This window comes from Chelmon rostratus, chromosome 6 (genome assembly GCF_017976325.1).
Source record: "Chelmon rostratus isolate fCheRos1 chromosome 6, fCheRos1.pri, whole genome shotgun sequence".
Classification (NCBI taxonomy): Eukaryota; Metazoa; Chordata; class Actinopteri; order Chaetodontiformes; family Chaetodontidae; genus Chelmon; species Chelmon rostratus.
Genome location: NC_055663.1, coordinates 18,983,166 through 19,009,603, shown reverse-complemented (window position 1 = coordinate 19,009,603; position 26,438 = coordinate 18,983,166). Strand labels below are relative to the sequence as shown.

The 26,438-nt window shown below is 42.2% G+C and overlaps 2 protein-coding genes across 2 annotated transcripts; both read left to right on the top strand.

The window, feature by feature from the left end:
• Positions 1-235: 235 nt before the first annotated feature.
• On the top strand, positions 236-14,521 carry cep152 (centrosomal protein 152). Its single transcript, XM_041938838.1, has 28 exons — positions 236-738; positions 919-1,033; positions 2,750-2,859; positions 2,993-3,053; positions 3,158-3,496; positions 3,920-4,079; positions 4,906-5,046; positions 5,472-5,611; positions 5,897-6,097; positions 6,262-6,409; positions 6,569-6,660; positions 6,774-6,937; positions 7,029-7,230; positions 7,876-7,980; positions 8,082-8,212; positions 8,311-8,439; positions 8,519-8,654; positions 8,865-9,050; positions 9,151-9,411; positions 9,658-9,789; positions 9,886-10,539; positions 10,761-10,836; positions 10,981-11,148; positions 11,246-11,327; positions 11,430-11,512; positions 11,779-11,935; positions 12,020-12,123; positions 12,233-14,521. The coding sequence occupies exons 2-28, from the start codon at positions 947-949 to the stop codon at positions 13,027-13,029; spliced, it is 5,046 nt and encodes a 1,681-aa protein (XP_041794772.1). The 5' UTR covers positions 236-738; positions 919-946; the 3' UTR covers positions 13,030-14,521.
• Positions 14,522-15,123: 602 nt separating this feature from the next.
• Positions 15,124-25,619, top strand: LOC121607955 (very long-chain acyl-CoA synthetase-like). The gene is made up of 10 exons (XM_041939027.1): positions 15,124-15,580; positions 20,632-20,841; positions 20,934-21,089; positions 21,998-22,122; positions 22,210-22,404; positions 22,492-22,582; positions 22,767-22,965; positions 23,050-23,147; positions 25,235-25,365; positions 25,443-25,619. Exons 1-10 carry the CDS (start codon positions 15,124-15,126, stop codon positions 25,617-25,619), a joined length of 1,839 nt encoding a protein of 612 aa, XP_041794961.1.
• The last annotated feature ends 819 nt before the right edge of the window (positions 25,620-26,438 follow it).

The following is a 26,438-nucleotide window of genomic DNA, read 5'->3' as shown; positions in this document are numbered from 1 at the left end:
TCTGCTTTAAATGCAACGTCCTACTTTATATCAGTGTATAAAGATGTAGTTCTTTGAGGCTTGACCGCCTCAGCCTCGTTTCCAAGGAAACACAGCGACTACATATCCCATAATTCTAGAAAATCTGTTACCATGGAGGAATTATTAGCTTCTCAGTTCCGGGTTGGCAGCAAGGACAATAATGGTTATGAAAAAGCTTCTACCTAGCATGTTTTGCCACAGAGAATGGATTTTAAACTAGTTCATGTGTCCGTTAGTGGATTGGTATTAGTTATGGTGATATAAGATTCACGTATAATCAGTGTGTATGTTTTCTGCCCCGCAGTGCTTTGGCGCTGCTAATGCGCGCGAGTTTTCAAAGTGGGCGAGTCTGCGGGTCTTAAAGAGGACGTCCAGCCGGCTAGCTGGAGTTAGCTTTGTGCCGCACAAAGTTTGCCACTTGGCCGAATTACTCGCAAACTGGCATTAAACTCGTTATTGGCTAACAAATCTACATCCTTGATCAAACGCATATGTCGGAAGTATTTCAAAGCATCGCCATGTAATTTGTTTGCATTTTAATGTTGGCGTCGTTGCTATTAATTCAAGCTAACATGACCAGTTTACCTCTAACATTAGTTAGCTAGCATCATTCCTTTGTAATGTAAACAGCGGTGTGGCTACCAACTAATAACGTCACTTAACATAAAGGAATACGCTGTTCACCAAAGAAAACGTCTGTCACATTTATGCAAACAGGTAAGCTAATGGTATGTCTGTATTTTTTGGTTCATATAAGTACGACTGAACTGTTAACGTTAGCCAACCTGTACTGCGTTAACTCAGCAACGTTAACGTTGTAAGCCATTCTATAGTTAACGCCAACATCTCAGGTAACAAATATTTTTCGTGGTTGTTTGTGATTTCTCCTCTCCGCAGAGTACCCTACATCAGCAGGCTCTGCATCATGTCTATTGATTTTGACAGTGCTGCTCTTCAAACCGTTCATGATGAAGACGAATACGACCAGGAGGACTATGCAAGAGAGCAAGAGGTACACTTCACTGTAGTTAGCTATAGCGCATAACAGCTGCAGCATCGCAAGGTTGTTGGGCTGAAGTTTTTGTTATAGTAACGTTTGTGTATTATTGTATTATTGACTTGTGTCACTTGCTTGTGTGATTTTCGTTAACAATACTCTGCTTGAGCTGCTTTGGTTTCTTGATTGTACATATTTTCAAACATTCGTTGTCCAACACATCGGATGACAGAAGACATCCAGGGCATGCTAGCATTATGAAACAATAATCGGTGGTATGCTCCAAGCAACACTTGTCTTACACTTTTTGTATCACACTTTTCAGTTCCTTGTTTATTTTATTTTTTTTTTTTTTTTGAGGTAGTATTGTTGTTGCTTGAGGAATTAAAGGTTAGCACTGTTTAAATTTCACTAGAACCGCCTGTTTCAAAGCTAGAGAGGCATGCTGTGTTATTACTCACGCCTACAATCTGTTCCCATTAACCTGAGCTATTATTGGCTCCAGGAACAGGTCTCCTTCCAGGTGTGTCACACTGAAACTAGCTCTGCCCTGTGGTTTCATGACTTTCCCTCCAGGTTACCTTGTTTCTGTTTTTGACCCCACAACTTGTGCTTAATAGAGTGAGCATGAAGAAATTATCACTGAGTTTTTTTTACAGTGGACTGTGAATTTGCAAGAATATTTATCCTGAGAATGGATTTTTTTTCCTTTGGAATAGCCTAGATATTATACACAAGTTGGTCAAGAGGAAAATGTTTGCCACCGGTAATTGGAATGTTTCTGCTCCAGTTACCCTTGCTATATGTTTTGCCTAAACAATGGAGTTCTTTGGGAGCAAAACACAGCAATACCGCAGGGAGCCGACAACATGCCAGGCACGCTTTGGATGTTTCACACAGAAGGTCTTCTCTGCAAAAAGATTAGGCTAGAGGGTTATCATGTGGCTTCACAGCTGAAGCAGAAGTACCTCTTCAATCTTTTCTTAAATCTGTAAGTGGGATAGTATGGGTCCTTTGGTTGTGGACACAGTGGAGGATTTGAGGAATATTCAACGGTCCTTGTGGGAAGTAAGTCCAGCTGGCTCTGCTTGTTTTATCACACATGGCTGGTTGTAAAGCAAGTCTGGTCAATCTGTTACTGACACAGAGGAGCACTGGTGTTTTTGTGTCATTAAGAACTGAGATGTTTTGACAAGAGAAGTTGTTTGTGTTTGATTATCTTGACCAAAAGAATAATGACCATATTTTATACAAATGGAGCTTCATTTCAAATCGGGCTGCAACTAATGAGGACCATCAATACTGATTAATCTAAAAACATTAAAAACATAAAAGTGGTAAATCTTCGCATTTAAAAAGCTTACACCAGAGAATGTTTAGAGTACTTGCTTGATAAATAAATTGCATGATTAATCAATATGCTGTCTAGTACATTAACACATGCTTAAAAAAGACATACAACAAACAAAATGATCATTAACTCTAAAACCTGTGTAAAAAGTCTATGTCAGCTACATTGAGCTTTATTCCTCTCAAGACTGTAGAATTTTGGTTGAAGCCATTATCAAAACTCTGAAAACCATTGAACCTCCTGGCAAGTCGTCTCTCAGTCTGTTAGTGATTGCTTCTCTTTGCTGTTTTTTTTTGCCTTTTTTTTCAATCCGTGTTACTTTACAACTTGGTTGCGGGGCAACCTTGGTGACTCATTTCCATGTGCTATTTTTTCCGCAGCTGCAGAAACTGCTCACAGACCTGCCTGATGACATGCTGGAGGACAGCAGAGACTGCTCCTCCCCAGAACTGGAGTATTCTGCCTGCAGCAATAAAAACACTGGCAATAGGTAACACACATCTTGCTGTTGACACATTAGCAATCTCAGATTTGGAGACCTCTGAGTGTGCTTCAGTATAGTCAGAAATACCTGATTGCATAATACTATACAGTAATAATGCCTTTTTGCCCTCTCTACTCAGCCCACAGTCCACATGGACTCAGCAATGGTCAGTTCATCCAAGGCCAACCTCTCATGAACAGGTAGGTATGGTGTTTATTTTTAGGTTTGTTTATGTTCACCGATAGATTTTTGTCATCTAAACGGAAAAAATCATTCACTATTTACTGTCAATGTCTCTCTGCAGAACTATGAAGTTGACTATGATGAACACTCTCATAATGACTTCACTTATGAGGATGGAGCTACTCAGATCAACGGACATCATCAGAGTCACCCTCAAGGTCAACCTCTGCCTCACACCTGGAACCAGCAGTCACAGGGTCATCAGTTCACCCAGGAAGAATATACATATAACAGCATGGGCACAGAAAAACTTACAGAAACCAGTGATTTCTCCACAGATGAGTATGAGTCTAAACCATACCCTCAAGGCACTAATAACGCTGTAGTGTACCATGGAGAAGGAGGACGCAGAGACAACCAAAACTACGGGGACCACGACAGTGCCAGAAACCATTTTCAAGTGAGTAGAGTTTTATTTTTGGTCTATTTTGTCATTGCAGACTACCAAAATATTGGCACACTTATGGATGGTTTATTGCAGTGATGGTTGCTCTTGTTTCTTAAAGGATCTTAGAGTTTATTAAACAGGCTTACTGTCTATTGTTAATTATTTTTTATTTAATTCTTCAAATTAGTATATATTTCATTTTATGTCAAATGTGCTTCCTTATGTATTAAATATATACATTTGTCTGGCCGTTTTCCTTCATGATTTGAAATGAACATCCTATCTGGCAGTCAACAACATATTGTACAATTGTATTATGTGTTTGAGATAGAGAGAGCTTAATTGTGCAGCTCTGTCTTGGTTTATTCTTGAGCTGCTGAATGCACTAATATTTTTATTTCAAACAAACTATGTTTCTTTAATTTTGATCTTTAGAATTTAAAGTCTGGACCTGAGGACAGAGTTGTGGATCAATACAAGGCCAGCTACAATCCTCACCGTCCTGCCCATCAGCCAAAGATGTTGAATTCACAGGCCGCTCAGCATGAAGGTCATCTTGAGCATCTGCAAAGAGAATTCCTTGACTCGACACAACGTGAGTCTTACAGTCTCAGCATAGAACTGCAGTTACATGGAAATCACAAATTACTGTCAAAGTTGAAAAATGATTTTATCAGGAATTACCAGAACTGAGTGAACAAATGTATCCAAGGGGATAATCTGAATCTGAAGTATTGTTTTGTTGTCTATAACAGCAGCAGTCAGAGAGTGCCACTTAACAATACATTTACCTCTCCGCTGCTCTGTTTTATCTGTTTTGTGGACAGTAGTACAAACATTAGGTTTGTTTGTTGCTGGTCCATTTACCAGACATATAAACGACAGACATTGTGAACTTTTTCCCAGGGTGTGCTAATGCAGTGCTATTGCAAATCAGTGAAGTTTCCTTTCACCACTGAGATTCATCAGCTTCCAGACAAAACAAACGTACCTGAGCTCCTGCACAGTAATCTGTTTGGAAACACTGGGCTCAGTATTTTCTTTCAAAAGTAACTTTAGAAAATAAAAATCAAATCTTTGAATAGAAATAACAACAATTTGTTCATCTTTTAGCTATTACTACTTCTGTGTCTTGAAGAGATGTATTTAGCCAGACTGCAAGAAAAGTGTAATTTTAATTTCCATTGTAAAGTAGCTTTAACAGCCTTAATGCTTGACCTTTTTTGGATTTTATTATCTATCAAGATGTAAAGATGGGTAGCCATTTGGTTGACTGCACCTATTTTCCAAACTAGAAGAAGCCTAAGTGTTGTTATATCACGTTCCCCCACTCAATTGACCTTGCTTAAAATTGAATTATCTTCACATTAAATAAGGGGCAAGGGATTGGTGTGTTGAATATACATTTTGTGCTGTTTCAGAAACTGCTGATAGGGAGCAGCTTGCCCAGCTGCAGATTTTAAACAAGGCTCAGCAGAGACAAATAGAAGACTTGGAGCGAAAACTGGAAGATTCAAGGCGTAATATGAGATACATCGAGCATCAGTTTGCTATTGCCAGAGGTACGTTTCACACAGTTTTTGCTTTCAAAGGAGGGTGTATTGCAGTATATAGCCCATGTAAAGTAATGTAATTATACTGATTGTGATACCTTAAGGATTCCTCTTAAGGATCTTTTAAAGAATAGTTTTTCCCCTCTTACGATCAGTGTGTTCAGCACTTAAACTTTCCAAATATGTTTTGTTTTGCAGATGCACCATTAAAAGCCAAAGGGCTGGTTATCTATGAATCTACAGCATTCACTGAGATTATATTATTTGTTAGAAGTGCGTGTATGTGCATGTGTGTTCCCCCTTGTGGCTTTTAGGAGAGCTGCACTTTCAACAGAAACAGAAACAGTGTGTCCTGCACTGGTCTTGCGTGTCCTTGTTCTCTTGCTGGATGTGCTTCTCTTGGGAACATAAATGTCTTTTTTTGTCATCAATAGATGAGAAGGATGGCCTAGCAGTGAGTCTAAAGGAATCGAGTCGATTGGTTGAGGAGGCCAAGGAGAGAGAGGTTCAAATGCAAAACAAATTTAGGGCAATGGAGCAGCAAGTAAAGGTCCTCACAGAGAGAGACCAGGAGGTAAGTTCTGTGCTGCGACACAACTGCTTTCCTCCTCCTAATATTAATTGTTTAAAGCAAATTCGAAGACAGCCTGCAATGCATCAGGTTGTTAAGGAAGAAACTCTGTCATATTATACAGGATTCAAAAGTAGTGTCAGCTTTACAGAATTAAAAAAATCTGTTATGAAACAAAGTAAATGTTATGTATTGTGCTCTCAAACAGACCAGCAGATCTTCACTGAAACCTTTGTTATTAGATGGATGTTCTTTTTTGTTTATACAGTAGTTTTACTTTGTTTACAGAGCGTGAAGACGCAGAGGGTGGCAGAGGCTGCAGTGGACAGCATGAAGCAGCAGATGTTGGAGCTTTGTCGCTCTGATACCTTGTCCAGAGCGCGGGAGCAGCATGACAGAGACCTCGCCGTCATAAAGGAGCAGCATGACGCTGCACTGCTGACCCTACAGCAGAAACTGGACTCTGTCTCTCAGGCTCTGAACGAACAGGTCTGTACTTTTACTGTCACAGGGTGCAGCTATGGGAAATCAATTACAAATCAATCAATTGATCAATATTTTAACAAGTTTTTTACAACACATACCTTTGAATTGTATTGTCACCTGTAGAAATACAGTAATAAACTGCTGAGTTGTTATTTTGTTGCTGCCAGATTGATGTTGGTCAGAGGTCACGAGAGCAGGTGAAGCAGCTGGAGCGCCAGAGAGAGGAAGAGCAACTAGAGAGAGCCAGAGTTGTCAATGCCCTCACTCAGCGTCTCGAGGAGAGTCAACAACAATGTGCAAAGCTGCTGCAGACAAGTGAGTGAAGGGTTGAATGTGCACTGCAGCCACATTCTTGTCTTTTATGTACTTGCTAAAAACGTAGTTGAGAGGAAATCGCACAACATTAATGAGCAACTTTTATGTGCATGTGTTTTATTGGCACATTTCCAAATATTTTCTTCTTTTTTTTTTCAGGTGCAGTGCAGGAGATGACTCAGATGCAAATCAAACTACAACAGGCTCAGTCAGCCAAGGCCTTGAGTGAAAACATGAGCAAAGTCTTACAGGTTTGCTCTCGGATATTCCTGCCCCAGAATTCAATCATTCTCAAAACATTATTAACAAAAAGATGTGCTGATTTCATGATTTCAACTTTTCAACTTTCATATTTATCCTGAAGGAGGATTTGGCTGATTTGAAGGAGCAGATCACTCTGTATGAATCTGCGGTGAAACATGGTGTTATTGCGTTAGACCTGAGCAGTGACTGGGAGAACCAGTTGTCTGAGTCCTGTATGGATTTAGGACTAAAGAAAACCAACAGGAAAAATGGCCTGCTTCAAAGGTATACCACGATTCCAGAGCAGAGTCGCTGGTAACATGATGATGATTCTGAATCTCTGCACTGTCTGTCCTTTTTGTCTTTGTTTGGTCAGCGCTGCTCTGACTCACCTGTTGGACACCAAGCTACCCAAAGATGAAGCCTTGCGGCTGCTGCGAGTAGAGATGCAGCGCTGCCTGGGTAGTCTGAAGGGGAAGCGGCAGAGGATCAGTCAGCTGCAGGAGGAGCTTCAGCTCTGTCAGGGTCAAGTGCATGAGCTGCAGACCCAGTTAGATGAAGCCAAGCTCACCTCTTCGGTGAGGACTTGACCAGACACAAGCTTTAATGCTGAGCAAGCATTCAACACCATACCGGTATAAACTGTCTGATAGTTTTTATTCAGATTTAGGTAGATTAACCAATTTGATTTGTAAAAACCTAAAAAGGAAAAACATGCAAATGGTTCAGGTCAGATAACAAACCTTTCAAAACTGAAAAACTAAAAAGGACTGAATTATTATATTCTTGCTTGTTTCTTGCCAACTGTATTTAGTTGTGTTGTTAAAAAGAAACAAATGACATCAAAGCTCTCATAAATGGTATGACACAAGCATAAGACCCTGCAGAAATACGTGTATAAATAAAAGGTAGCTTAAGTAGGTCTGGTAGCTTTTATTCAGAAATGGTTAGATGAGTCAATTTGATTTGTAAAAACTGGAACAGAAAAAACATGCAAATTGTTCAGGTAAGATAGCCAACCTTTCAAAACGTGTGAACCAAAAGGAATGAATTACTATATTCTTGCATGTTTCTTGCCAACAGTATTCAGTTAAGTTGAAAAAGAAATTACATCAAAGTTCTCATAAATGCTATGGCACAAGATAGACGATGCATAAATAAAAGGTTAAAGATTAAACAGCTCTAATGCGTGACTATGAAAACAATTGCATCTTTTTTCACAGGTCAGAGTGACCAGCCAGATGAAACATCTAGACATAACAGGAGAGTCTCAGAAAGAGTTCATGAGACTACAAGAGGACAAACGACACTTGCAGGAACAAGTTGAGGTTGGTTGTGGTTTATTATCAAGTTATAAGTCAAGTCATGTACTTTGTTTTTAGACTGGGAGGAAGCACTGATGAAAGATTGACATTCTATTCAACTTCAGGTTTTAGAAATGAAAAATAAGGAGCTGAAACAGAGTGAGGAGAAAGTGAGGTCTGCCAACTTGGAGCTTTGCACCAAGATGAGGGAGATGATCCAGGAACTGGACCAAGAGAAGCAGGAGGCATCTCAGAGGTAAACCGTAGAGAAGGGAAATAAGATTATATTTAATGTTTTCTGCACCTTAAATTAGTACTGTGTATTAATTCATATGTTTCTGTCTCCTCATGGAGATCTGAGCGGATACATCAGCAGTATAGGGACGATGTTGTGAACCAGATCAAAACAGAGCTCATGCTGGAACATGACGCTCAGGTTAAACAGCTGACAGCACAGCACCAGCAGCAGGTCCAACAGTTGCAGTAAGTCCTCTCCACCTGTCACTGAACACTTAATTTGGACCTTCACAGCTCATTTACAGTACTTATTACCTGTTCACAGGACCCAGCTGTCTGAGGCCAGTGATAAGATGTTGGCTGTGCAAGAGTGTTACATATCTGTCTGTAAGGAGAAGGACATGCTTGAAGAATGCATACGCAACAGGGAGAAGGAGGAGACTTTGATCAGACAAAATGAGGTATTCAAGATCCAGTTATACATGGTTCTTACACTCGTTAACCATGAATATAATCTAAAAGATCAAAAAACACTATTGAAGGGAATCAGTAGCTTTTACTATTTCTGACAGTTTGTCGAAGGTATTGCTACACACTATATTTCACAAACTGTACTCAACATGGATCTTCTGTGGATTGAGTGATTTATGATTACTGGTTGAAATTCCCAGCAAAACATGGAAGAGGAGAGTGTTACAGTTGTGGAAAAGCTAAAGGCTGAGCTCGAGACTCAGCATCAGGCCTCAATAAACCAGCTCAAAGCTCTCTGGTCCCAAGAAAAGGAGACTGAGATCCAGCTGCAGGTGAACTCTGAGGTAGCCTCGGCCAAGGCTGCTTGGAGGATGGACCTACAAAAGGTATGGCTTCCTGCAATCACGAGCCCGTTCTCTAATCTCCCTAATGATGATTTTCTTTTTTTTTTTGTCAGACCTGAAAGTTTGTACTGCTTCTGTGCAGATGGAAAAGACCTGGGTCCAGAGGCTGGAGGAGGCTAGGAGAGAGAAACACAGAGAGACTGTTGAGGCAACCTGCCAGTCAGATGAGATTGACACCAGCAGTGGGACAATTACTGTTGAGGAGCTGGACTCCAGGCTCAGTGCCCAGAAACAGCAACTGCAACTGGACGCAGACAAAGTCAAACGCAAAGCTGTGGAAGAAGCCAGGAAACAAACCCAGAAAGAGCTACACGAGAAACACCTTGAGGACATGGCCAAACAGGTCAGTGGGTTGTTATACTTGTGCTAGCTAGCCAAAGTGCTTTACTGTATTTTTTTTATTAGTGGCACCAATTGGAATCAATCCAGTGACGCTTTACTTGCCTGCGTAACTCTCACATTTTTCACGTTTTTCTCCTCACAATTTACACAACGTTACACAAGTCTTCTCTAAAATGCACTATTTCCCAAAAATGTTCAGCTATCTTTTGTTCATTTAGTAGTGGACACAAATGTGTTGGTGTTTTAGGTCGAAGGTGCAGTAACGAGGGCCTACAGTCGCTGGATTGAGGATTTGACTTCATTACCAGAATACCAAGCCTGTCTCCAAACAGAAAGGGAGAAATGGGAACAACTACAAGAAAAACGCACTAAACAGCAGGTATGGCAGGATTTTTTCTTTTTGAGTTAAAAAGTGTTGCTGCTGTCAACTGGCTTTTGTTTTCTGAAATTGTGTATTTTAACCCAAATATATCAGGTATCCCAGGCCCTGAAGGAGGCAGAGGAGCAGTGGCACAAAAATCAAAAGAACCAGTTGGAGGAACAGAGCTCTGGGACCCAGCAGGTGGAGGAGCTCCAAGAGGAGGTGGCAGCTCTCCAGACTCGGCTTGAGCAAGTGAGGAGAGAGCAAGCTGCCCTGCTGAAGGCGGAGCTGGCTGGAGCTAGAGCAGCCTGGAACAGAGACAAGCAGCAGGAGATCTCTGTCATCCAGGTCCGCAGTGAGCAGGTGTACAAAACCAAGTTGCAAGAGCAGGGCAAAATGCTGGAGCAGGCTTTGCAGCAGGCCAGGGAGGATGTGGACCTCCAGAAGAAGGAGCTGGTCCTGCAGATGGAGGCCAAGCTACAACAGACTGTGAGGGCTCGAGAGGAGGAGTGGAGATGTCAGTATGCAGAGAAAGAGCAGGCCCAGAGACATCAGATGAGAGATGAATTACAAGCAGAGCTTCAGACTGGTCTGGCAGAGGTCCAGGCACAACTTCTCAAGGACCCCAAACCAGATCTGCAGGGCACAGAAGACATCAGGAGGACCAGTGGGGCCACATCTGAGAGCACAATAACAAGTATCATCCAAACGTCCTGCAGAGACATAGTCAGCAAAGCAGTATCTCAAGCCAAGAAGGAATGGAAGAGAGTGAGTCTTGTCTTTCTTTGTTTTATCTGTTAATCCTTTAGTGGGCCTGGCTGCTCAATGTTATTTTATCTGAATCTGCAGAAGGCAGATGTTTGTGTTGTTACAACACATGAAAAAACAAAGTAACTGCGCACTAAAATTTCCAAGCTCCCAACTTTTTACTTTCATGAGTGAATGTATTTGTTGCTTTTCCCTTTATGGTTTCATGTACATCCCCTCAGATAAGTGAGGAGAGACTGTGCCATGTGTTAAAAGAAACACAGCAACAGCATGAGAGAGAAATGGACAAAATGCAAAGTAAGTAATGTGCTCCCATCATCTCTTCAATAAGCACGGCACTGTGAAAACTTTTCATTTAAATCCATATAGCAAACATTCATTATTTTGATTAGACTATGGAGGAGTGGCCTCAACAAGTTGACTATTGTCCACTTTTTCCAGGCTCTTTGTGCCAGAGGAAGGATCAGGCTCGTTGCAGGAAGGAGTGCACTGAGACTGTAAGTAAACTGCAGAAGAAGAACCAGGAGCTCCAGAGACACTTGGAGAAAGCCTGTCGTCAACTTCAGCACAGCGTTCGAGAGCACAAAACTGCCATGCAGCACCTGAAAGGTATGTAATGCACTTAAAATGTTTCTTTAAGTGTCATTTATATTGATTTACTACTGTTACCATATCTATTGATGCTCTACAACACTGTGTATTGTAGAAGAGCATGAAAGCGGCTTACAAAAGGCAAAGGATGAGCATCTGCAGCAGCTAGAAGAAGTGAAGAGAGCCAAAGAAGAAGGGTCAATTAATATGAAATATTGTTTCCCTGGCTGTATTGTTACTCTTGTCCATTGTTACAACAATAAAAACTATGCAGACAAATGAATTGTTCTTGTTTACAGGACTTCTGATCACCAACAAAGTCTTCAGCAAGGACTTGAGGAGATGAAGCAGCAATACCTGATGACTGTAGAAAAGATCAGAGGTTGGTCATGATGCTGAGTTTTGATATACCTGTGTGAATTTCAAATATTCAGTATTCAGTGTTACTGACTCAGGAGGGACTGAAGAAGGAGTCCATGCAGACAAAAGTAGTTACTGTTTCTGCACTGTATGTGATGTCCTGTACCGTAGAATATACATATATTACTTCCTCACTAATGAATGAGATGGAGGTTTGCAGGTTTATATGCATGTGCATGAAACATCACCAAGTGAAAAACACAGATCTCAATTGTGTTTTTATGGCAGGAGACATGCTGCGTTACCTCCAGGAGAGTCGGGAGCGAGCAGCAGAGATGATCCGCATGGAGGTGCAGAGGGAGAGGCAGGACACTGCCAGAAAGATGCGGCGCTATTATCTGACCTGTCTGCAGGAGTTACTGGAGGATGGAGGAAAGATTGCAGGGCAAGGGGCCATAATTGTCCTAAACTTGTTTGTTGTTTCATCATGGCTCCTTTGGCTAATTGTATTGATCTTCCTGTTCTGCAGGGCTGAAACGAAAATAATGAATGCCGCAAGCAAGCTGGCAGCCATGGCTAAAGTGCTGGAGACGCCTCTTAAAAGTAAATCAGGAAAGAACTACAGTTTACAAAGTGAGTCCTATTGTGCAGAACTGCTTTACTGCAGATTTTTTATTGGTTTCAAAGTGTGGTGTGAATTGGTGGTTTGTATTGACAGATTGTTTGGTGGCTTTGTCCACAGCTGGCTGCCCTCCAAGTAGGCACACAGGTCTCAGTGACAGCCCGTCAACACTAACTGAGCTTCCTGACATCAGGCCAGAGGAGAGATCCCACAGGGAGAAGACTTCTGCTGATTCAGAGCAGAAACAAACCTGTGCAACAAGGACTAAACCTTTGAGTCACCAGGACATTTGTGCCTCTGGAAAGGTGGAGGCGTCTGTAGCTGCAGGGCTGAACCCCCAAACTGCTGCTCACACACACCTCCACTCTTACAAACCTTCTCAACAAATGGCTTCTTCACCCCATGGGGACTTTGTCAGTGCGTCTGGGAGGAGTAAAAGCAGGGAGCTGTACCTGAAGGGAGTTGACCCCAGCAAAGCAGACACCCACCCCAACTCAGAGCGACAAAACAAACCCTTCCTCGTCCTGGAGGCTCCTGTCAGGGATGAGAAACGGACCGACTGGAGCATGACCAGTAGTGACTCGGACACGGGCTTCCAGTTTTCCAGATTCTCCTCCTCAGGAAGGAAAGTAGAACCGGTGAAGCCGTTTTCTATCTCTGCTGCTTCAGCCAGTGACTTAGGAGAGTTTGGTGGCCTCAGCCCGAATGTATCTGACATAACTGTTTATAATGAAATCGACAAGAAGAGTCCTCACACCCAGACCTTGCACCATGCAAAGATGAGCACACACAGAGAGCCCACCCCTGGCTCTGAGGCCGAGAAGCAGCATGGAGTTTGTTCCAGGCCTCTGTTCTCTGAGTTGAGACAGCGCCAGCAGGACAGTGGTTTTGATAGTCCATTCTACCAACAGAAATGACAAAGTGAAGGCAGGTGTGAATACCAGCTTTACACTGGCTGGACAGTTTCCGTTAGCTTACCAAACAGTGCCTTTAATACAGCGTATAATGTTTACATGATGTAGAACCTTTGCCTTTATAGTCACTTGCAGTGTATTTGTGTGTTGCATTAACATTGTTAAAGGAATAGTTTGAGCTACATGAGAAGCTTGACACCACTCTCATGTCCGTACGCTTTAATTATGAAGCTACAGCCAGCAGCTGGTTATCTTAGCTTAGCATAAAGACTGGAAACAGGGTGAAACAGCTAGCCTGGTTCTGTCCAAAGGGAATAAAAAATCACCTACCAGCGCTTGTAGAATTCACTAATGCACAAATTATATCTTGTTTGTTTAATCCTCACAGAGACCGAAGAGTAAAAATGGTAAATTGTGGGTTTATGGGGGTTATGTGCTGGACTGTTTCCAGGAATACTGCTGTCATTGTCACAGCAACTTTTCTCTACTATTTCTTGGCCAGAAGATTAAAGGAGATTTAAGCAAATGAATATAACATGTAAATTAGCTTTAGAGGTGCTGGTGGGTGGAACAGAGCCAGGCTAGCTGTATCCAGTCTTTTTGGTAGGCTAAGCTAACTAGCTGCTGGCTGTAGCTTCATATCAACTATACAGATGCGAGATTGGCATTGTTCTTTCATTGAACTCTCAACAGAACAGTGAGTGTCGTTCCCAAAAATATCGAACTACTGCAAACAAACACCAGTTGCATTTTGTTCCTCTGTGTCCTGTTCTAGATAATCTCTCGCCCCGGGTGTAGCAGACAGAACAGAACAAATAGCAGAACATTTCGAGTTCTGCAAATATTTGTTTGTTTCTTTTGGCCCCCTCATACTCTTTTTTTACCTACTTTTTTCACGTTTCAGTCTAGTTTTAAAAATCCAGCTGCAGGTCTTGTTTGTAAATCTCAGTGAGGCACACGGCAGTATGATCCAAGATGAAATAAGTTTCCCTCAGAATACTCGCAGTACAGTCTAGATTTCACAATAACAGCCTTGATAAATACAACCCTACCATAATTAAATGTATTTTTTGTAGGGATGGTGTTAATGAGTTTATAGTGATATTTAACCCTGAACAAACGTCTTTTGCCTCTCAATGTCGACTCACGAAAGCTAATGTCCAGGAGTGTTCAGGTGTTTGCGCTACGTCTACGTGCTCACTTAGAAGTGAGAAATGCACTTTGAAGAAAAGTTTTCAGGTCAAAAGTTGTAGCTCTGCCAACACTGTAATTTTTAACTTGTGATACCCCGACTGAAAGATACTGAGCACCAGATAAGCTGCAGGTTCATACAAAGTTTCACTCCGTGTTCTGCTTTCTCTCTCTGGGATCAGTAGGAGATAGAGTCCAGCGTGTCTGTGTTTTATATTTTATATTGCATTTCCGAGATGTGCTGTGCATATATTATACATGTTTTTTATATGTTGCCTTAGTTCATTTTAATAAATTGTATTGAAAACTACAAAGGAATAATTCATTTGCTGTTTGAGAGCTGAGCCTCTTCATTATATCCTGTTGTCCTAAACGTGGTGGAGCAAAATCTAAAAGTAGTTCTATGTCAGAGATAACTTTTAGAAATGTCTAATGGCATAAACATAAATCCCGCTCAGGAGGAAAATGAGGAAAACTGGGGGACATCAGTTGAAAACAGCCATCAGAAGTAAAACGATAGTTGATAGTTGATTAATCATTTGTCATTTTTTTTAATGCTGGAGATGTCCTGAAGTCTGGTTTCCAGCATCTTAAATATGTATTTTTGCTGGGGTTTTTTTTGTTTTTTGTTTTTTTTGTGGTTGGCATCTTTTTACACCAGTAAACTAAATACAGTTGAGTTTTGGACTGTTGGTCAAAGAGAACAAACGAAGGAGCGCCTGAACACAGCGGTTTATATTCTGTAAATCACTAATTCTTTACTGGGTTGGTAAACATTTTATAACTCCTGGTGTGCTGTCTGCGCTCCTCCGCCTCCTCTAATCTTTAAGCCCCGCCCTATTTTACAGCACAGGTATAAAAGGTTCACCTGTCAGTCTCCTGCATGCTGGTGACTTTCAGATCAACATGCTTGTCTGGATCGTGTTTGCAGCTGTGCTTCTTCTCGCCCTTTTATTCCGACATCCTCACTTTTTACAGGATGTCCGCTACGTGCTCTACAGACTCCAAACAAGGCGCCTTGTGCTCGGATACTATCAGACGAATTACTCCATCCTGGACCGGTTCTTAGACACTGTGAAGGCGCAGCCGCACAAGCCGATCCTTCTCTATGAAGATGAGACTTTTACCTACCAGGACGCCGATGAGCTCAGCAACAAAGCTGCAAGAGTGTTCCTGCTGAGCGGACTTAAGGAGGGCGACACGGTAGCGCTGCTCCTCGGAAACGAGCCCATGTTTGTGTGGCTGTGGTTGGGTTTGGCCAAGATCGGATGCTCAGCTGCTCCTCTGAACTACAACATCAGATCCAGGTCCCTGCTGCACTGTTTCAGCTGCAGCGGAGCCACAACTCTGGTCGCAGCTGAAGGTAAGAGGTTTGCACACACGTCTGTAGAAGAACTGAACTGCAGATTGTGAGAGCTTTATTCTTTGTAAGACTCTTTTTATGACTCTTAGTACCAGAGCTGTTAAAATTGTGAGAGGAGGGTCACTAAAGGCCAACTGACAGATAACATTTATAGCAAAAAGTAGATTTGGTTCGATCAACACTGAGCAATGGTTGGCTGAGGAAGTCTTCCAGGAACTGGTCAGTCTTGTCATTTGCATTCTATGGGTCTAGCAACTAGTCATGTGCAAGCTAAAACAAAAGATATGATGCATAGATATTGATGACACTACCAAACAGTATATAAAGTTGCTGAAATTGTTTTATAATATTAATGACTTTAAGTATCAGAAGCTTCCTGCACATTTTGTCACTAATCTTGCTGTAATTTTAGTGAATTTGTGAATGCAAGAACATTTTTTTAAACACTTAACAGATCTGAAAACCTCAATTTCATATATCATTATGCAGGAATACACTGCCTTAGCTGCAGAGGGGCAAAAACTGTTGTAATACAGTAATTTGACAATGCAGGTCAAGATGTGTAATGCTGCCACCTAGTGGTACTCTGTAAAAACCGCAGTTCAGTTAATAAAAACCACTTGAAACTTCAACAGGTTATGGGCCCAGTTAGGTCCAGTCAGTTCTTGTAATTTAGCTTAAAACAGCGGTTTCACACGGACTTCGTGAGGAGTACTCGGTATTGTGGGATTCACAATGGAGGACAGACTGTTTATCGAGAAGCTAAGTGGAGCAGACAACTGGGCTACGTGGAAATTCCAAATGGAGCATCTACTGAAAGCTCGAAGTTTGTGGGGCATGGTAATGGAGACGGAGGTATTAGCAGGAGATGCTAACGCGGCAGCACGAGCCGAATTCGTTAGGAAGAAAGAAAAAGCATTTTCGATGTTGGTGCTTAATGTAAGTACATCTCAACTGTACCTGATTACAAGTTGCCAGTCACCTAAAGAGGCGTGGGATACGCTGAAGGGACATTTTGAGAGAGATACCCTAGCAAACAAATTGTTTCTAAAGAAGAAGTACTTCAGATGTGAAATGAAGGAAGGTGAAACGATAACCGAGCATTTGAAACGCATGAAAGAGTTAACTGATCAGCTTGGTGCAATCGGTGCTGTAATTGAGGAAGAGGATCAGATTGTGACATTGCTGGGTAGTCTTCCCTCCAGCTATGCAACGATTGTCACTGCCCTAGAGACAAAGATGGAAAGTTTGACTCTTCAATTCGTGCAGCAGTCACTGATTAATGAAGAACAAAAACGATTGCAGGCAAATGACAGTACCAGTGTTACAACTGCAGGTGGCGCTTCTGCAATGGCAGCACAAGTGCGTGGGGATCCACAGTCTGAAATAGACAGGTCAAAATGGAAGTGTTTTAAATGTGGGAAAGAGGGACATCTAAAAAGAAATTGTCCAGAATTGAAAAAGAAAAATCAAACCCACAAGGCTAAGCGCATGACATGTGAGGATAATGAGAATTCTGAGAGTGCAACTGACAGTGCATTTGTTGCCAGAGAAACAAATCAGAATGAGAAAGCCAAGCAAGTTGAATGGCTGATTGACTCAGGTGCATCAAAACACATGACATGTTCAAAAGAAATACTGCAGGACTACCAGGAATTTGCTAAGTCACAAGCAGTGAAACTGGGCGATGGCAGAGTAGTCGATGCCCAAGGACTCGGAAATGTAAAAATGAAAATGACTTTCAAAATGAGTGATGTCAAAGATGTCACAATGTATGATGTGCTGTATGTTCCCAAGCTGTCCGGAAATCTTTTCTCAGTGGGAGCTGCCACGAAAAAAAGGAAACACAGTGCAGTTCAAGAGGAACCGATGCTACATACGTGGAAAAGATGGAGATCTTCGAGGAATGGGAACACAAAGATCCGATGGATTATATCAGCTGGATGTGATGGGGAGTGTCTCACCCTCTCATACAGCAGGAAGTGCATCAGTTGCAGCCAGTCTATGGCATCAACGACTAGGCCACACCACCATGCTGAAGGAGGTGAAACCTCTGGTGAGTGGAATGGACTTTCCTGCTGAAAAAGAGAGCCCCTTCTGTGAAGCGTGTGTGGAGGGCAAGCTGTCTAGAAAGCCATTCAAGTCAGTGGGAGAAATCCGATCAAAGCGCAAGATGCAACTGGTTCACAGTGACGTCTGTGGTCCCATGCAGACTGAATCCATAGGTGGAGCAAAGTATTTCGTGACATTCATTGATGACTACTCAAGATGCTGCAAGGTATACTTCATGAGGCAGAAAAGTGAAGTACTAAGCAAGTTCAAAGAGTTTGAGAGAACTTTCTCTAATGAGTGTGGACAAAAAGTGACAAGACTGAGAACAGACAACGGTGGGGAATACACATCGAAAGAATTTCAAGAATACCTGAAAGCTCAAGGCATCCACCACGAAATGTCTGTACCCCATACACCACAGCAAAATGGTGTAGCTGAAAGAAAAAATCGGACATTAGTTGAAGCAGCAAGGAGTATGCTGTCTCATGCAAAGCTGCCAAAAATGTTTTGGGCAGAGGCTGTAGCAACAGCAGCCTACTTGCACAACAGGCTGCCCACATCAGTTCTGAAGCAAGAGACCCCCTACCAGAGATGGAGTGGCAGAAAACCGAACATCAGTCACTTGAGAGTGTTTGGCTGTGTGGCATATGCACATGTTCCAGAGGTAGAGAGGCGAAAGCTGGACAAGAAAGCGGTGAAACTTCGCTTCGTGGGATATGCCAACAATGCCAAGGGTTACCGTCTGTTTGATGAGGAGAAAAGGAGGATTCTGATTCGCCGTGATGTAATCTTCAACGAAACTGACTTTGACTGGAAACAGGAAGTGGAAGTGTCTTGTTCAGACAGTGATGCTGACAGTGGTCCTGATGAGAGAGGAGCAACAGCTGATGAGACACCAGTCACTGAAGCCCCGAGAGAATGTGGGAGAATCAGAAAAGCCCCAAAAAGGTATGGCTATGAGGAATTTGCAGACATAGTGACTGTTGAACATTATGCAAATGTCTGTAGTGTAAAAGAACCAAGTACAATGAAGGAAGCAATGATGAGCTCTAATGCAAAAGAGTGGAAGGAAGCAGCTGATTTAGAGTATGAGTCCCTGCTTGAGAATGAGACTTGGGACTTGGTGGAATTGCCAAAAGACCGAAAGCCAATAGGTTCGAGATGGGTGTTCAAAGTCAAGCACCATAGTGATGGAGAAGTGGAGAGATACAAGTGTAGACTTGTTGCCAAGGGCTACTCACAGAATTATGGCGTTGACTATGATGAAACCTTCTCACCTGTTGTACGATTCAGCTCAATTCGTACCTTGCTGTCCTTTGCTGTTCAGAACAACCTGCATGTTCATCAGATGGATGTCGTAACTGCATTTCTGAATGGACATCTGGAGGAGGAAATCTACATGGAGCAACCAGATGGGTACATCAAACCAGGCCAAGAGCACTTGGTGTGCAAGCTCAAGAAGTCAATCTATGGCCTTAAACAGTCCCCTCGCTGCTGGAGTAAGACTTTCACAGAGTTCATGAAAGACATTGGATTCAACCAGAGCACATCAGACCCCTGTGTGTTTGTGAGAGCTAGACAAGAGCTAGAGATATTAGCTGTCTATGTCGATGATCTGATTTTGATCACAGAGTCACTGGAGAGCATGACTGAGTTGAAAGCTGCTCTGAAGAAGAGATACAAGATGAAAGACATGGGTGAGCTGTCTTACATACTGGGCATCTCAGTCATTCAAGACAAGACAAACAACAGTGTGTACCTTCACCAGAAGCATTACATTGAAGCTGTTCTTCAAAAGTATGGGATGGATAAAGCAAATCCAGTCACGACCCCAGCTGATGCAAATGTGAAGTTACAAAAGGATGATGGTGTCAGTAACCCAGTGAACCCAGGTACCTATCAGTCAATAGTAGGGAGCCTGCTATATGCAGCAATGGCAACCAGGCCAGACATAGCACAAGCAGTGAGTGCTGTGTCAAAGTTCAACGCCAAACCAAACACTGCACACATGACAGCTGTGAAGAGGATACTTCGCTACTTGAAAGGTACCATCGACCTCGCTCTCAAGTACCAGCGGTCAGAGTCTGAAACTTTAGTTGGTTTCTCAGACGCTGACTGGGCAGGAGATCAGGATGATCGTCGTTCCACAACCGGGAATGTTTTCCTACTCGGTGGAGGAGCAATAAGCTGGCTCAGCAAGAAACAGAGCACTGTTGCACTATCAACAGCTGAAGCAGAATATGTTGCTCTCAGCCAGACAGCGCAAGAATGTACCTGGCTTACACGACTCCTGAGTGATCTCGGAATGGATGCTACGCCAACTGTGATTCTGGAAGACAACCAAGGAGCTATTGCTATAGCTAAGAATCCAGTTGATCATTCAAGAACAAAGCACATAGACATTCGTTATCATTACATTCGTGAATGTGTGCAGAATGGACAGATTCAACTGCAATACTGTCCAACAGAGGATACGAAGGCAGATATCTTGACCAAGCCATTAGCAAAGCAGAAGTTTGAATATCTTAGAGAGATTGGACTTTGCGCTGTGTAATTCTGTTAAGTGTAGGCTAATGTTTAGTATTGTTTGATAGAGTCTAAAGTGAGACTATTGGTAAGCAAGATAGAAAAAGAAAAAGGAATTTAATGTAAATTAAATGTCTTGCTATTTTTTGTTTAAAATGAAGTCTTATGGTCTAAGAAGAGTCTAAGTTTAATACATCTCCTAAGTGATTTATGTTAGTAAAAGGACATACTGGTAAGTTAATTGTAAAATTAAGTGGGAGTGTTGTAATACATTAATTTGACAATGCAGGTCAAGATGTGTAATGCTGCCACCTAGTGGTACTCTGTAAAAACCGCAGTTCAGTTAATAAAAACCACAGTTACAGCTGAAGATCAGGATTACTTTTATTATTAGTCTTTTTTTTACTATGTCAATCTTCGTCCTTTTAAGTCTTTCAGTTGCACAGACGATGTTTACTTGGTTTTATTCCCAGAGTTACAGGATGCTGTGGAGGAGGTCCTGCCCAGTCTGTTGGAGCAGCAGATCACTGTTTTCATCCTGGCCGACAGATGCAGGACTGCAGATGTGAAGAGCTTCAAAGACAAAATGAGCCAGGCCTCCTCTGAGCCAATATCCAAGGATTTAAGGTCACATTTAACCTTGCAGAGTCCTGCAGTCTACATATACACATCAGGGACAACAGGTAAGCTACTTCAGGTGTTAAAAAATTCAAGATTCAACAAAAAAAAAGAAAGAATACCTGCACAACATTTACCTCTGACTTCTCTTTAACAGGTTTGCCTAAAGCAGCAGTGGTCAGTCATGCCAAACTGTGGGGCCACTCTTTGCTTCTGTCTATAATAGGAGTGAAGGCCAAGGATGTGATTTATATTAGCCTCCCTCTCTATCACACTGCTGGCTTCATTGGTATCACCGCCACCATTGAGAGGGGTATGCACAGCTGCTGGTGTTATTCTTCTTATTATTTTTTTTATTTTTTTTTTACTGTCAGCAAATGCAAGCAAGCTAGAAATGCCACCTCGTCTGTCCAGACTCATATAATGAGATATAATAAGATAAGGTAGACTTTATTAATCCCCCAGCCGGGGAAATTCAGGTATTACAGGCAGCAGCTAATGGCAGTTGGAAAAAAATGGCAAAAGAAATAGAGAGATACAAAATAAAAACTGACTATATATATATATATATATGTATGTATGTATGAGTATATATATGTATATATATGACTGTGTGTGTGTGTGTGTGTATATATATATATATACATACATGTACATTTTATGCAAAGGACTATGTAAGAGAAAAAATATATATATTGCAGCAAAGAACTATAAGAAAAATTACCAGAACAATATACTTGCTGCAACAAGTTGCCACTCATGCGGCACTATCTTGAATATGTGTAATATACTGTATATAATGGATACTTTGAAGGAATTTAGTATAATCAAAACTAACGAGCTTGTGCCGGACCACAGCCACTAAATTGTGTAGTCACAGTGACCTTTGACTTTTGACCACCAAAATCTAATCAGTTCATCCTTGAGTCCAAGTGAACATGGTGCCAAATTTGAAGAAAGGCGTTCCTGAGATGATGCATTCATACGAATGGGATGGATGGACAGAGAATCTAACATCTACCTATCTAAATATACACACACACACACACACACACACAGCCTCACATTTGTGTAGGAGGAAAATAGAACAGAACAGAAAATATTTGTCAGTAGGATCAATTCATTGCTGATTTTGTTCTTTTAATAGAATTGTTGATCAAAAGAAGATTGAATATCGCCATCTTTTAAAACTGTTACTTGCTGTCTTGTTGCTGTGTGTAGGTATGACGGCGGTTTTAAGGAATAAATTTTCTGCATCTCAGTTCTGGGATGACTGCAGAAAGTATAACGTCACTATCATACAGTACATAGGTGAAATTATGCGTTACCTCTGCAACACACCAAAGGTATGTCCTGCACAGCAATAACATTAATGGTAGTTTCACATTGAGGGCAACATAAATAAATAGATAAATACATTTCTTCCTCAACAGAAACTCAGTGATCGAAACCACAAAGTACAAATTGCGATAGGAAACGGGATCAGGCCGGATGTTTGGAGGGACTTCACGAGCAGGTTTGGAAACGTTCAAATCAGGGAGTTTTACGGAGCGACAGAAGGGAATTTTTCTCTGGTGAACTACAGCGGCAAGGCTGGAGCTGTTGGGCGAGACACCTTCCTCCACAGGGTAGAAGTCTATGTTTCGTTACACATTGTAAAATCAAAGCCGTCAGTCAGTAAGCAATAATTTTGCTTTGCTTGTTTTATCCTGCAGATGTTATTTCCATACAGCCTGATCAAATATGATGTGGATAATGAGCGGCCTGTGAGGGATTCTGCGGGGCTCTGCGTAGAGGCTGACAAAGGTGTGTTGAAACCAGGGCTCTGGGTACTGTTGAGGACACAGAGGTCATGTCCTAATTGGTGGCGACTTTGCTGCTTGCATGGCTGTTATCTAGGACAGTGACATTAGAGTTTGTAAAATCTTCTCAGGGGTGCCAGAGTGAGCACAGGATGACCGTAAACCTGTGCTGTGTTTACCGTCCGCAGGCGAGCCTGGACTCCTGGTGTGTAAAATATCAGCCCGTACACCGTTCGCTGGCTACGCGAGAGACCTGCAGCAAACTGAGAAGAAGAAGCTGCGTGACGTCCACAAGAAAGGAGACGTGTACTTCAACACAGGCGACCTGCTGAGAGTCGACAAAGACAATTTCATCTACTTTCAGGATCGAGTTGGAGACACTTTCAGGTGAGTTCAGCTTCTGTTTAATTTCAAGCTTCACAACCTGAGTGCGTGGATGACTGCACTTTTTTTTTCCCCCATTGTAAACAGATGGAAAGGAGAGAACGTGGCCACAACCGAGGTGGCTGAGATCCTCACGCTGGTCGGCTGCATTAAAGAAGCCAACGTGTATGGAGTTGAAGTGCCAGGTAGTTTTCACCGCACACCTTCTTTCTGTCCTGTCAGTCTCACAGCTGCAGCAGCGAAGTGTGTGAGCAGAAACAGTGAGGCAGCAGCTAATCCATCCGTTCTATCAATCATTTGTTCTATGGTGTGTCAGCATGTAGTGAAGAATGTCAATATGCCGACTTCAAATGCTGACTTTTTTTTTTTTTTTTTTTTGTCCAAGCATTTTGAAAACAGTCTACCATCCAAATATATTCACTGAATCGGGGAAAATGGAGAAAAGCAGCATATTGTCACATTCGTGAGGCTTGAACTAACTGATGAATCAATTTAATTGTTTCAGCTCCAACATAAACTTCTTGCTTCTTGGTTAGAAATAACTGAAATGTTGACGTTTATTTTTTCCTCTCTCGTCATATTTTTCATAGCCTCAAAATGATTTTTAGCAGAATATCATTTCATTTCCTCTCTGACGTCCAGAGCGAGTAAACAAGCCCAAACTGGACACCATGCTAACGTGCTCTGATCATTTTAGACCTGAAATGAATGTGTAGATTCACTTTGAGGAACTGGCTGATCAGACCAGCGAGGCCTGTCCAGTTTCTTAGACAAAGGCAGCGCAGCCAGACACAACCTGCGCGTCCTTATGACCACATCAGATTTGCCCGGTTTCCCCGTAGATGGTTAGCTCATGTTTGCAGTGTGCACATGAGGCAAATCAAAGCGCATTAGACAAACAAAAGTTCGGACACACTCAGGTATCATGGAACTTGTCCGAGTCTCCCGGTGGTATTTACGTTTCATCAGTCAGTTGAGATCAGTGTCCTGGTCATCAACTTTGGTCCATATATTCGACTTTCCAAGTAGATAAGGGCCACCTGAATGCAGCTGTAGTCCCTGTGAGAACAGACTGGGGAGGAGTTCCGATTTTTTTTAGCACTGGGGCCGCAACATACAATTATGCACAAACGCCAGATGCACTGTGTTTAGTGTTTGTAGTGAATTCACAGGAGACTTATTTCCTAAGAGTTAAAATAGAGAGAAGAAAAGAAAAAAAGACAACAAAGGGAAAATAAAAATACAGACAGACAGATTTAAGACCGTTTAAAAAGTTCTGCTCCTTGTCCAAATTAGGTTTTTTGTGCGTTGCCATACACCAGTTAGCGTTTATTTAGGCCCGTGTGCTGTGCCAGCATCGGAATAGACTCTGGCGTCTCTGGTGTGGGGACTGCTGGTCTGGCCGCCTCTCATCCTGGGAGCTCACGTTTTGACTTTGTGTCTTTTGTCAGCCTTGATTTAGTGTCTTGGTTGTTAGCCTTTATGTAAATAAATCCTGTGGATTAGGTGGTTTTAAAGGTGTGTGTTTGCATTGAGTTGGATCAGAGGTGGAGTGTCGGGTGTCCCGCCTAAGGGTGGAACAAAACAACCAAACTAAAACATCGTAAGCTAAGGCTGAACTGTGTGGCAGGTCTGTCTGAACAGCATCTGACAACATGATGAAGATACTGCGTGCGGTAAGAGAACAGGTGCATGCCACCGCTCTGGAAACAGGGTCGCTGTCGTCAGTGATGGATTACAAAGTGGAGTTTAGGTTCTTTTCAGGGTCAGTGGTCAGAGAGGGATGACAAACTGGTGTTTATGTTCTGTTTCACTCGCTCTGCTGCGGTAAGGATGAACTAAAACAACTTGGGGACTTTGGACGGAGTCGTGACTTTACATCAAGTTTCCATTCCTCAGCAGGATGCGACAGATGACTGATCTCTCTCCCTGCCTCTTTAAGATGATTAACCGTTAAGCTTCAGCTTTCATTTACAGTCATTTATATCTTTTGTTGATTTTTATTTTCAATGCATTGATTATTATTAACTGAAATCTGATCAGGCTGTTTGCTTGCTCTTGCCTCTTGCTCTTGATATATATAAACAGAACTGCAAATAAATGATTTAACTGAAGTTAAAGTATAACTGTTGGACATTCCTTGAACAGTTCTTTGCCCAGTATGTGTTGCACTCCAAAAACACTGGGTTTCCCATAATGCACTGATGCTGCTGGCATCACATCCAGCCGGTTCCCACAGCTTGTGATGCAGACCTTCTGCTCTGTTCTGCAGGTCAGGAGGGGAGAGCAGGAATGGCTGCCGTCACTTTGAGTGAAGGACAGAGATTTGACTCCGCAGGTGTTTTTGAACACGTGGAAAAATTCCTGCCGTCCTACGCAAGGCCACGTTTCCTGAGGGTTCAGGTAGGCAGCGTTTTGACAGTTGCAGCCTTTGCCTCGGCCTCCCCTGTAATAATTCACCCTCCTGTGGTTGGTTGCAGAGCTCCATAGACGTTACAGGCACGTTCAAGCATTTGAAGGTGAAGCTGGTGGAGGAGGGCTTCGACCCAAATCAAATAGCGGACCCACTCTTCTTTCGGGATGAGAAAGACAAGAATTACGTCCCGCTGACGCTGGACATATTCGATTCAGTGAGATCAGGGAAGATCAAAATCTAAAGTGGCTTTGAAGGGAAACGTCCACCTGTTTGCACTTGAACACATCTCCCACCTGCACGCTCATTTGAGCTTCGCTTCTTTTGTGATTTGTCTTTTTCTCTGCACCTTTGTGACCTCAGCAGCAATTTCCTACATGAAATGACTTTAATCCTCCCGCAGAGAACATGTTTGAGATCGTTACACTGAGCTGTGAGACTGACATTAACACACGTACACACACGTTTCTCTGCCGATCATTCTGCTCTGTTCAGGCTACCAGAGTCAGCATCTCTGCCTTGTGTGCCTTCAGCATGTAAACCTACAGCTTGTTAAGACCGTTATAGATATGCAAACAAAAGTTGCTGTGAAAAGGACCACTATTGCTCTCTTTCAAATGTTCATTTCAATATAAAAACAATAAATTGTTCAGCTATATTGTTGTCTAAACTGGTCTTCTTTACTATAGAGAACTTTGCTGTAGAAGTTGGCCTTTAGACTTAAATTACAAACAGCTGCGTGCACAGATCTTAGAACCAGACATCAACCAAGAATTACTTTATGTTATTTGGCTAAAACACAGAAGAAACAGTGAAGATGAAATAAAAAAAAGTGTAGTCTTAATGTAGCTTCAGTAAATCTTCATCCGTGTTTAAAGCACAGCAAAGAGCTTGTGATCAATGTGACCTTTCACCCTGTGCTTGGATGCAGGGTGGCCCAGGCGGTGTTGCCCCTGGAGCTGATTGGAGGTCAGCTGCAAGACCCACATCGGAGAGGAAGGGAGGAAGATCGATAGATAGACACAGAGGCAAGTTTTGTGATGCGACAAACAGAGAAACACCA

Excerpts from the sequence above, each read along its gene's own strand:
- cep152 (XM_041938838.1), top strand. The coding sequence starts at position 947 with ATGTCTATTGATTTTGACAGTGCTGCTCTTCAAACCGTTCATGATGAA. Across the intron at positions 6,098-6,261 it reads CTCAGGCTCTGAACGAACAG|ATTGATGTTGGTCAGAGGTC; the intron begins GTCTGTACTTTT and ends TGTTGCTGCCAG. Across the intron at positions 9,051-9,150 it reads GGAGGATGGACCTACAAAAG|ATGGAAAAGACCTGGGTCCA; the intron begins GTATGGCTTCCT and ends GCTTCTGTGCAG.
- LOC121607955 (XM_041939027.1), top strand. The coding sequence starts at position 15,124 with ATGCTTGTCTGGATCGTGTTTGCAGCTGTGCTTCTTCTCGCCCTTTTA. Across the intron at positions 15,581-20,631 it reads AACTCTGGTCGCAGCTGAAG|AGTTACAGGATGCTGTGGAG; the intron begins GTAAGAGGTTTG and ends TTTTATTCCCAG. Across the intron at positions 22,405-22,491 it reads GAGACACCTTCCTCCACAGG|ATGTTATTTCCATACAGCCT; the intron begins GTAGAAGTCTAT and ends TTTATCCTGCAG.